Source organism: Montipora capricornis, chromosome 2 (genome assembly GCF_036669925.1).
Source record: "Montipora capricornis isolate CH-2021 chromosome 2, ASM3666992v2, whole genome shotgun sequence".
Taxonomy (NCBI): domain Eukaryota; kingdom Metazoa; phylum Cnidaria; class Anthozoa; order Scleractinia; family Acroporidae; genus Montipora; species Montipora capricornis.
The window spans coordinates 24,902,043-24,912,042 of NC_090884.1; the positions used below are offsets into that span (position 1 = coordinate 24,902,043).

Below are 10,000 nucleotides of genomic sequence, written 5' to 3' on the forward strand. Positions count from 1 at the left end.
ACATATATGTACTACCCGGCCCAATGTTACGCGAGTAAAACTTCGTAAGACCCGGGAAATGTAAAAGAATACTTTTTATGTTAGTACAGTTATTTTTTTATAACTTTTCGACAATTTCTGTCAGTGAGAGACATGGAAATACAGGAAACACATGTTATAGTTATGAAAAACACTAATTTTGCACAAGGATAGAAACTTATGACACGTGATGTAAAAGCTTGTTTACTTTAGTTCATTGCGTGAGCAACTTTGTACCAAAATGGTGACAGGCAGTTTGAAAACGTTACTGTATTAGACGGTTTCTACTGACTGTTTATTCATAACAACGCCATTGTAGGCTAATTTGATATCGCTTAACAATTTTTCAAGTCGAATTTCGCTAGACAAAACCAACAAGAGAAGAAAACAACGACATTGTGTTAGTGTGCACGAGTCACCACTGTATTAATTAAATTTAGCAGGATCCTTTTTCTCAGTGCATTGACAACGTCACCATGCACATTTGCCTCAAAAATGGCTATTTTCTCTACTATAGTGTCCAAAACAATCGATTCACCTTCTGTGTTCACTGCCCTTTCTGACTGTTTTATCGTCGTGGTTCAATTGTGCATATTTCTCACCAAAAAAGCTCTCTTAAAAATGGTGACTCGTTGGTGACTCGTTGAATTATAGATGCACGCTAATTAACTTTGTAAGAAGATTAAGGCCGAATACAACGGGAGCATGGGGAAATACACTGTTGTTCTTTTTCGGGAATTTGTGCCGCATGAAATGAATGAAAAGACTTTCGACCAGCGAACGCTCATCTAACAAAGGTGAACTCTTCCTTGCTGGTGCAAAATATTGGAGAATCGGGTTAAAAGTCAATATCCCGTGCGGAATGTTATTTGAGTGAAGGTAAATGAACTTTGTGACCTTCCAAAAGAAGTGAAAAATCGTGCCGTGCGTTAATTTAGGGACACCAACGAACGTCATTTGAGAGAATCACTTCATCGCTGTCAGTACTTACAGTATCAACCAAAGCGATCGTGGTCGTACCAGGATTACAAAAAGGTTGGAAAACAGAGTTTAGAGGAGTTATAAAGTGTTTTGCCGCAACCAGCAACCCCCAGTTACCAAGATATTTCGATTTTTTCCTTCACGCAATAAAACTCGAACGGCCTCTGCAAATTCATCCTGGTTAAGGTCGTTCCTAAGCAGAACATGCTCAGCCACAGTCAACCTTCTATGAATAGGCTTTCTTTTTTGAACGAGAAACAACCAACCAAATTCAAACAAACCTGAACATGATGTATGTTTGCATTTCTTGTCGAATTTATCACAAATATGGCGCAACATCTCACTCTAGGCCGCTATAAATCAAGGGTTTCCTTCTCCTAAAATGTAGAATATTTCCCGCCAATTCTTTTCATAACTGAAATTCCTCAAAAATACAGTCCCGGACAAAATTGTTGAAACACTTTACAATTTCTTGCCCTCCCACAATGTTGTTTTGGCAATTGGGCTCAGAAACTCGCGTTAAAACAACATTGTGAGGGGAGAGTGAGCTGCGAAAGCTTCAGATCTGTATAGTCGTGTACTGTTCCAACGAATTTTGTCACAGACTGTAGGTCGGTCTGTATGGGAGAATCTTGACCTCGGTCGCTGGTACAGACCTCACTGCGTTCGGTCTGTACTGGCAACCTCGGTCAAGATTCTCCCATACAGACCTCCCGCTCGGTTAATAAGAACTAAGTATTGCCTGCGATTCTGATCATTGAGTTATTCCAAATATGTCCAGCACTGAAATTAGCTTTAGAGGCAAAGAAATCCCTATAATTAAAGTCCGCCCATAGTTCAATAAGTTCTTGAATGAAATCATCTTTTATATAAAGTTTTCTGGCATCTTTTGGTGCCAAAAAATTAATTTCCTGCCTACTTTAGATAGATGAAAATCAAAAATACACTTCCATTTAGATTTGTAGTCACCTAAAATCCATTAATTTGTTATCCCAAAGGAACTTAAAAAGAAGGTTGTTTGTTTCTTTCAGTGATTTTAAACAAGACGTTGTTGATGACAAAACATAAACCAATTGTGATGCAGCTAGAGCCTTTATAACTGCAATTTTGCTAGTTAATGTTAATCTCTTGTTTCCCCAATTATTTAAAATATCCTCTACCTTATGAACCTTCTCTCCGTAATTTGTCTTCTTACTTTCTTCACAGTCAATGCAAAACCAAACACCTAAAGCCTTAACCTTGCCATCTACCCATTTAAGATTTTTGTGAGAGCATATAATCTGGTTTGATCCTTTCTTGGAGCCGATTCAAAGAGCTTCAGTTTTCTCGCAATTTACTCGCAAGCCCGAAACCTCGCCAAATTTTTCTAATATAACAAAGGAGCGCTCAAGCGATTCTTGAGTACCATCTAAGATCAGAGTACTGCATCTGCATATTGACTGAGTTTACATTCAGTGCTCTCTACTGTGATGCCTTTAATCAAATTATCTTTGCAAATCGCGGTAGGGAACACCTCTGCGCACAGGATAAAACTGTAAGGCGACAGCGGACACCCCTGCCTTACACCTCGACTTAGTTCAAGAAATCTTTTGAGATTACATTCTCGTTGCCGTTCCCGTCGTCGTTGCTGCTGGCTCTTGCACTGGCCTATTTACATATAAAATTTATGACATTAAAAATTGATTTAAAAGGAAGGCTTTCATTTTACGTGTTAAAATGATAAGAGATTCACTTAATATAAGATCGGGTTTTAAGGCAATACACAAAGTTACAGTTCTGTAATAAAAGGATCTCTATCCTGACTTGGTTGGGTACATGATCTGGTCGCCCGACAGCTGATGTTCCCTCTGGAAATAAAATTTGAACTGAGGTAGTTTGGTACTTAACCTGTCATAGATTTAAAGGCCAAGATGGCGTCTCTTCGATACAGGTGGGACTTAACTGGTATCCATCTCAGGTTTTCCAGGGCTGGAGACGTGATCAAACTTCCTTGTCCCGGAAACTATGCGAGCAGCGAAATTCTGTACTCCTTGTAGTTTGCGTATATTGCTAGCAGAAGTATCCGACCAGACGGACGAAAAATAATACAACTTACTAAACACGAGGGAATTTATTATTGTAAGAAGTATGTCTTTCCTAAATACATGTTTACCTCGGCGTATTTGCCCTAAGGCAGACATACAAGATGATACAGTTTGAGTTGTGTGGTCGTTGAATGAAAGAGCAGTATTTATGCGCACAGCTTGGTACCTGTTTGACAAGTAACTCCTGAACCACTGGATAGCAGAGGATGACAAGCCAATATCTTGTAATTTATTAACCAGTATGTCATGGTTGACACTGTCAAATGCCTTGCTCATATCAAGAAGAACTACAGCTGATGTTTTCTTTTGATCAATTGCGGTGAGAATGCGATCAGAAGTGTAGATCAGTGAAGTCTCGGTGGAATGCCATTTTTTATTACCGCTTTGATGGACGGAGAGACGATCATTCTCTACGAGGTAAGGCATGAGTTGATTTAAAGCAATACGCTCGCATACTTTTGAAAGAACAGGTAATAGAGATATAGGGCGGTAGTTATTTGGCTTTTCATGATCGCCTTCTTTCTACACAGGGATCACTTCAGCTGTTTTCCATTCCATTGGAAAGGTACTGCTTGCAAGGGACTCATTTATTATGGACGTCACGGATGGCAAAATAGCAGGAAGACTATGCTTAAACACTCGTATGCTGATTTTGTCAATCCCAGGGGCCTTACCACTTGGCATTGATGTAATTACCTTTTCAACTTCACCACAAATTGACGGGTCTAAATGAAAATTGCTGTGAAGGGAACTAGCACCTTGGCGCAAATGATGATAGTGTGAGGTCATAACTGCATTCATTTGCCAACGAGTAAATTCTTAACTGTGTTTTGGCCGATAGAGTTAAAGAATTCGTTAAACTCTTTGGCCACTACGCGGTAGTTGTCGCTAAAAGACTTTCCGTTCACAGATTTTCTGGGAAGACATGATCGTATCGTTTTCCAGACGCACCTCGGATTATTGGGATTGTTTCTAATCTGGTTTTCCACGTGTTCCCGTTCAGCTAATCTTAAGTCACGTTTAACTTCCCGCTTAAAATTCGTGTAGGCAGCCTAAGCCAAAGGATCGTTAGACTTCCTTGCGATCTTTCTCCAGTAATCTCTCGTTTTAATTAAGGAGCGAATCTCATCAGTGGCACATGGGTTTGGTCGGCTTCGCAATTTACCTTTCTTGATAGGCGCATAGTAGGCTAGGAGTGGGTTAAATAATAGGTTGGACGCATTTAGTTTATCATCTACATCCTCAAAACAATCGATAACCGACCATGGAACGCAATTCAAATCGACTAGAAAGGAATCAGGGTCGAAGTCTTTATAACTTCTAGTAGTAACGTAAACCGGCTTGGAACGTTTTTTCTTTAACCCCAGTGAGATGAAGACCAGATCGTGGTCGCTAAATGGAGCAGGCACTACCTTTTCTTCTCTTACTAGACTTGTGTTTGAAGCGAGAATAACCGTCGATTAAGGTCTCTGATGACTCTGTTATCCTTATAGGCTGTTTAATTACTTGAGTCAAATTGAAAATCGAACGGAAATTCGTGACCGCTAGCTTGAGATCCATGATCCTGGGGATTTATCAAGTTTTCAATTTGGGTCTCCAAGGATGTAGACATCATGATTTAGTGATAATGCTGAGATAAGAGCATCGCTGAACTCATCGTCGAAGCAATTTAAATCAGAGTTAGGCGGTCTATATACTGTGAAAATAACAATCGACTTGCAGTGACCAACCTGTACTTGAAGCAACAGCTGGTGGAAGCCCGCGGATGAAATGAAAGACAAGTCTTGTAAATGTGTAGTCTTGTAAGATTCTCCAACATATGCACAAACGCCACCGCCGGTCTTTTCATGGCGATCAAGGCGATGTACGTCGTAGCCTGGAATTTCCTCGTCTAAGTCCGTAACAGAGTTGTCTAACCAGGTTTCAGAAATGGTGAAGATGTCAAAATCATTTTCTGCCACGAGGTTTTTAGTTAAGATGTAATGATCTCTATTTGTTATTGAGCGAGCATTCAGGTGTGCGATCTTTATATTATTTTGTGGCTTTCTGGCGCCGTTTCCATTGACTGGCATTCCAGGATTTACTTCTATATCACCAGCGAGAAGGATGAGCTTGAAAGCAAAGGAAGCAGTAGAATTTGAATAATATCGAACTCTGCTCTTGGAAAACCGTCGGTGGCGACGCCTAGTTGACTTCTCATGTTTGATTTGAAGAGGACCTAAGATGTCGGTTTGACCAGGCTCGAACCGAGGTAACTGTGTTGCCACGAAGACGTTCATAGAAGGGAATTTCGGCGCAAACTGAATATCAAGTCCATAGTTTAAGTTATTAGGTCGATTTCTGTCCACATCAGTGTAGGAAGAGTTTGCCAGGATAAGAAATAAAACCGAAATGGTCGGAGCAAAATAAAATGTGAGCGCCATGTGCGCCATTCTTCTGATAATCTTACCAAAGGCAAAAAGCCCTAAGGCTTTAAAAACTAGCGATACCCACTGAAGAAAAAATTGCCAAACAACAAGGCTAAGTTTGCAAAGCAAATCGAATTTATCGGATATGATACCAATTTCATAAAAAAACAGGATTTGCTAACGGTCCTGATGGCCCAGTTTTAGAAAGCGTTGCACGTATATTATAAAGAGTAAAAAAAAAAAAAAATTAAAAGAACACCACGCTACATCCGGCCCTGTAAAGGTTTCTGCTAGACAACTCAACCGTGCAAATGGATCAAAGGCGTATTGGGCTTGCAAAAGATCTGGCGCGGATGGCGTATTGTATTTGTGGGCTTGCGATTGGGGGGCCAAAAAAGTTTTGATGGGCTGGCGAAATTTGGTTTGAGGGTGTGTGGACTAAGAAAGGCAACGACAAAAGCGAGCGAGGCCAAATGTCTTGGGGTGTGGCACAGGGTTCTCCTTCTCTTTGCCGCGCCATTAGTCACTTACAAGCCACAAGAGCTCCCTCTTGAAACAAAACTATGTATGTCTTTTGCAGGATGCTCAATTTATTCAGTGTTATATTATTCAAGTTTCTGACGGCTCCGGGTTCAAGTCCCCCTTCGAATAGACCAGTTTCGATATATCAAAATTCAGTCCTGAAAAAATACATCATCTCCAGGCTCTGGGGAATAAATGTAAAGAATTGTATGAGTTTATTCCCCAGAGCCTCGAGATGATGCCTTGTGTTTTTGACTGAATTTTAATATAACGAAATTGGTCTATTCCTATTCCATATTTAGTCAGCGGTTCCAAATTTAACTCGTCCTCGTTTTGAAAAGCCAGATGCTTGCTTATCTCATTTTAGTTGGATATCTAGACGCTTTTGTTTTTATTTGAAGTGGAGAGTTCACGACTCTCCGGCGCTGCGACGTTCAGAAGAGTGCCACCGGACAATATAATTTTGTGAGAGAAGCAATTGTTCTGCGCATGCCTCTTGAACTTTTGACAGTACAAATCCTTACTCACCCGCAGCTTAAAACCACCGTATGTTTCAAGGTTTTTGTGAAAAGGGAACACACGACGTCAAATTTCCTTCAACAACATTCCCCGAAATTCAGTTAATGTATAGTTCGGCTAGTTTCATCACCTTATAAATCTGATAGCATGGTCACTGTCAAGGCACATGATGAGGCCTTTGGCATCCGATCATTTTGTCACAATGCTCATTTCGCGCTTTTCATATTGAATTTATAATAGACACCTATGAAACACAAAGACAAAATGGCGGAGTTTGTTGATGTTCCCCAAGATTTAAAAGGTTATGTCATTGGAACGCGAGGCAATATAGTAAGATCAATTATGGAGAGATCCAGAGCAAAAGTGTATAGCTATGGAGATGAGAAAGGATTTTGGGTCAAAGGAACTAAAGAGCAAAGGGAAGACGCGAAGAAGCTGATATTGGAAATGGTGGTAAGTTTTGGGTAAGGCATACCTCATGCATTTTTTCCATCATGTTCACGACCGCGTTTATATCAAAAATTCGTAAAGAGTAAATCTCGTGTTTAAAATGCTTTATCTTCCTGTTCAAATACTGTTTTAGACCTCTTGTATTAATATATGTAATTTCGTCTAAAATTCTTCCTTTTAAAGTCACAATAAGTATATGAATATGACAGAGCTGTTTTCCACAATTTAAGCAGTATTCAAAATCTCCACAATCCGATGGTCTAGTTTTACAATCACAATGATATTCAGCATTGAGCACCTGTTTCTAGTTTTGGTTCCATTTTTTCGCTCCAAAGGGGCGACCAAAAATAGCAACAACGAGCACCCTCAAAGTATTTTCCAACACTTGAAAGACCATTTTTAGTTAGGTTTCTGCCAGATTTTCCAGTTAAGAAGGTATCTGAAAGTCTGATTTCGGATTTTACTTCTTTTTATTTTCCACATTTTATAATTGATCGACCAAAATATTTTTTGAAAAAGTTATATCTTTCTTCAGTTTTCAGAAAACATTTCTTTGTTTAGAGTTGAGTTGAGATCCTGGATGAATAAATGTAACTATAAAATAATTTATTGAATCACACGAACAGTTTTTTTAAAGGCAATGGTATGGAGAATTGCGTTCTCATTGCTTAATCGCAAAGAAAAACTCTCAAAGTCCAGAATACCGCCGCATGCATTTGTAGAAAAAAAGACGCATTGAACAACAATGAGAGAATAGTTTAGTGCTTCCCAGTTTAGGTGCCAACCATACAAGATATGCTTTCCAATAAAACTGCGGTACCTCATGATTGAATTCCGCGTGTCTAGATTTCTACAACTGTGGTAACTTAAACGTAATTAAAATTGGCCCCTCATTAATTGTTACTTCAATCTCGGAGAAGCGACCTCGTGTTCTGAAGGTGCTTTCTGTGAAGACCTTGGGCAGAGCATACCCTGTCATCCAGTAGTTTTGCTTGAGAGAAACCATCCATCTAGATGGCTTTATTGGTTGGGGTGCACGTCTGCAAAGCCGGAGAACATTGTCTAGAGTTCCAGTGGAAAAGAGAACTGTGATTTCGGAAAACTGGATATATGAACTTAATGAAAGGGTGCAAAAAAAAAGTTTTTTGGGGGTTTAAATGCCCTTTAGTGGGAGGCGCGGTGGCCTCATGGTTAGTGCGCTCATCTCCGGATCGAGCGATGGACTAGCATCCCATCCAGGAGGGAATCGAAATACTCCTAGTCGCTTCATGCTACATAACCGGAGATAAGCGCCGGCCTGATAGGCCTTCTAGGCTCGTAGCAGACTTTACCTTAAATGCCCTTTAGCAGATTTTGGCATCCAAATGTTAGCAAGTTGACTAATAATATACATCATGTGGCTTTGCAGGAAGGAGGAAGAGTAAAGCTTGAGCAAAGAAAATCAACCAGAATTTGCTACTACATTGATAACCTCAATTTGCCCGCGAATACTAAGCTCAGATTGCAGAAAGAACGTGTTGTGCCCTCTCGAGTGAAAGCAGAGTACCGGTTAAGACCAATCCATAGTTATGAAATAGAGGTATCTAGTCAGGTGATACACATAAATATCGCTTAAAATGCCTTGAAATAAGTAAAGCAATCATCATTCTCACCATCGTTGTCATGATCACCCTCCTCTTCATCCTCCTTAGATCATTATCGTCACTATTCATTTCAGGTAATCAGTCATTCGTCACCATCTTCTCTTCCTTTCTTATGACAATGCATTCTGCTGTCACTTTTCCTCTGGACGCTATTTTAACTCTTCCATTTGTCAGTACAGCCTAAAACCTGGAAGTCTGGCTGGCTTAATGGTCATCATCCGTGCATTCCACCTCTCCGATCATGTGTGGCCTGAGTTTCGGTTGGTCCCAACCTGATTCAGGGTTTTTCTCTGATTTCCTTGCCTGATCATATTGACTCCGAGCGAATTGCATTTTACATCTGGCTGTGGAACTGAGCTCTGGGATCAATCATGGACCAATTAGCAGCTCCCAAAGACGCCTTATATACGCTTTCTGGCAGATCGTCCCGAGATGTGCCCTTCGTAATCACTCCCTGAGAGTGCAAGAAAGGCCTTTTAATCAATTAATCCGTGAATTAAGTAATTGAATGACTGATTAATTAATCTTTAGAAGTAATTAATTAGTGGGTCAGTTATCGTTATCATCATCGTTGGTTATCTTGAAGATTCTCTGAAGGCACTTATATTGCTCTTTCAGGAATCTCCCAGTCCTAGGAATGACCCAAGTTATTTGAAGGACTTAGAGGCAGAAGTATTACACTCGCTCGAAAGGATTAAACGTGAAATGGAAGCAAAACCTTATCTGAAGGCCGACATATGGTGTCACTTTGGAACCGTTCTTATTCACCAGCCTGATGAAGGTAATATTTTCACTTTCACCATGAAAATATGGATGCGACTGAAACGTTGTAAACTAAGATCGAAATGGTGGTAGTATCTATAGTGAGAAAGGACAACTTTCGTTTGCTCTTTAGTACTAATGATTTATACGAATGTTTAACGGTATAAAGTTCGATTTGGAGTGTTTGCTCTTGGGTGCGATCTATTTACGCGAAAATTTTGGTTGGAATCAAGTTCCAGAATTTTCAGGGGTCAGATGCGTGGAGCCATAACGTTTATTTCAGCTTTGAATTAGTGTCATTCCATTTTCTCTGTGAACAAAAATCCAGGATCTTTGACCAGCCGAATTGAGCCCCATGGACTGTCTCACTAAGTCAAATGCCAAGTGGAAAGGAAGTACAAAGTGAAACTGAAAACTACCAATGAGTCATACATTTCAGAAAAACAGACTACCTTTAAAGGTTGCCCAAAATTTGAAATTAACGTACCGCAAATTACTGTTCCATTTGAGAAACAGGAGAAATCTAATGATCCTAGACTTTTCAGTTTCACATTTCCAGAGCGGCAGTAATATATATTGTGGATGGACTGTGTGAGGCCATCGTAAAGATCCA

The 10,000-nt window shown here is 40.0% G+C and overlaps 1 protein-coding gene across 7 annotated transcripts in view; it reads left to right on the forward strand.

Moving 5' to 3' along the window:
* Positions 1-10,000, forward strand: part of LOC138039156 (uncharacterized) — a 69,184-nt gene that overhangs the window by 18,203 nt on the left and 40,981 nt on the right. For 3 of the 7 annotated variants that reach the window (XM_068885349.1, XM_068885345.1, XM_068885348.1), the window contains 3 exons: positions 6,773-6,985; positions 8,391-8,573; positions 9,244-9,406. In XM_068885349.1, coding sequence (XP_068741450.1) covers positions 6,779-6,985; positions 8,391-8,573; positions 9,244-9,406 — 553 coding nt within the window. In that variant the 5' untranslated portion in view covers positions 6,773-6,778. Of the gene's footprint in view, positions 1-2,836; positions 3,501-3,613; positions 3,772-6,772; positions 6,986-8,390; positions 8,574-9,243; positions 9,407-10,000 lie in introns of those variants that run through there. The other 4 variants (XM_068885350.1, XM_068885347.1, XM_068885343.1 and 1 more) reach the window with 3 other exon arrangements.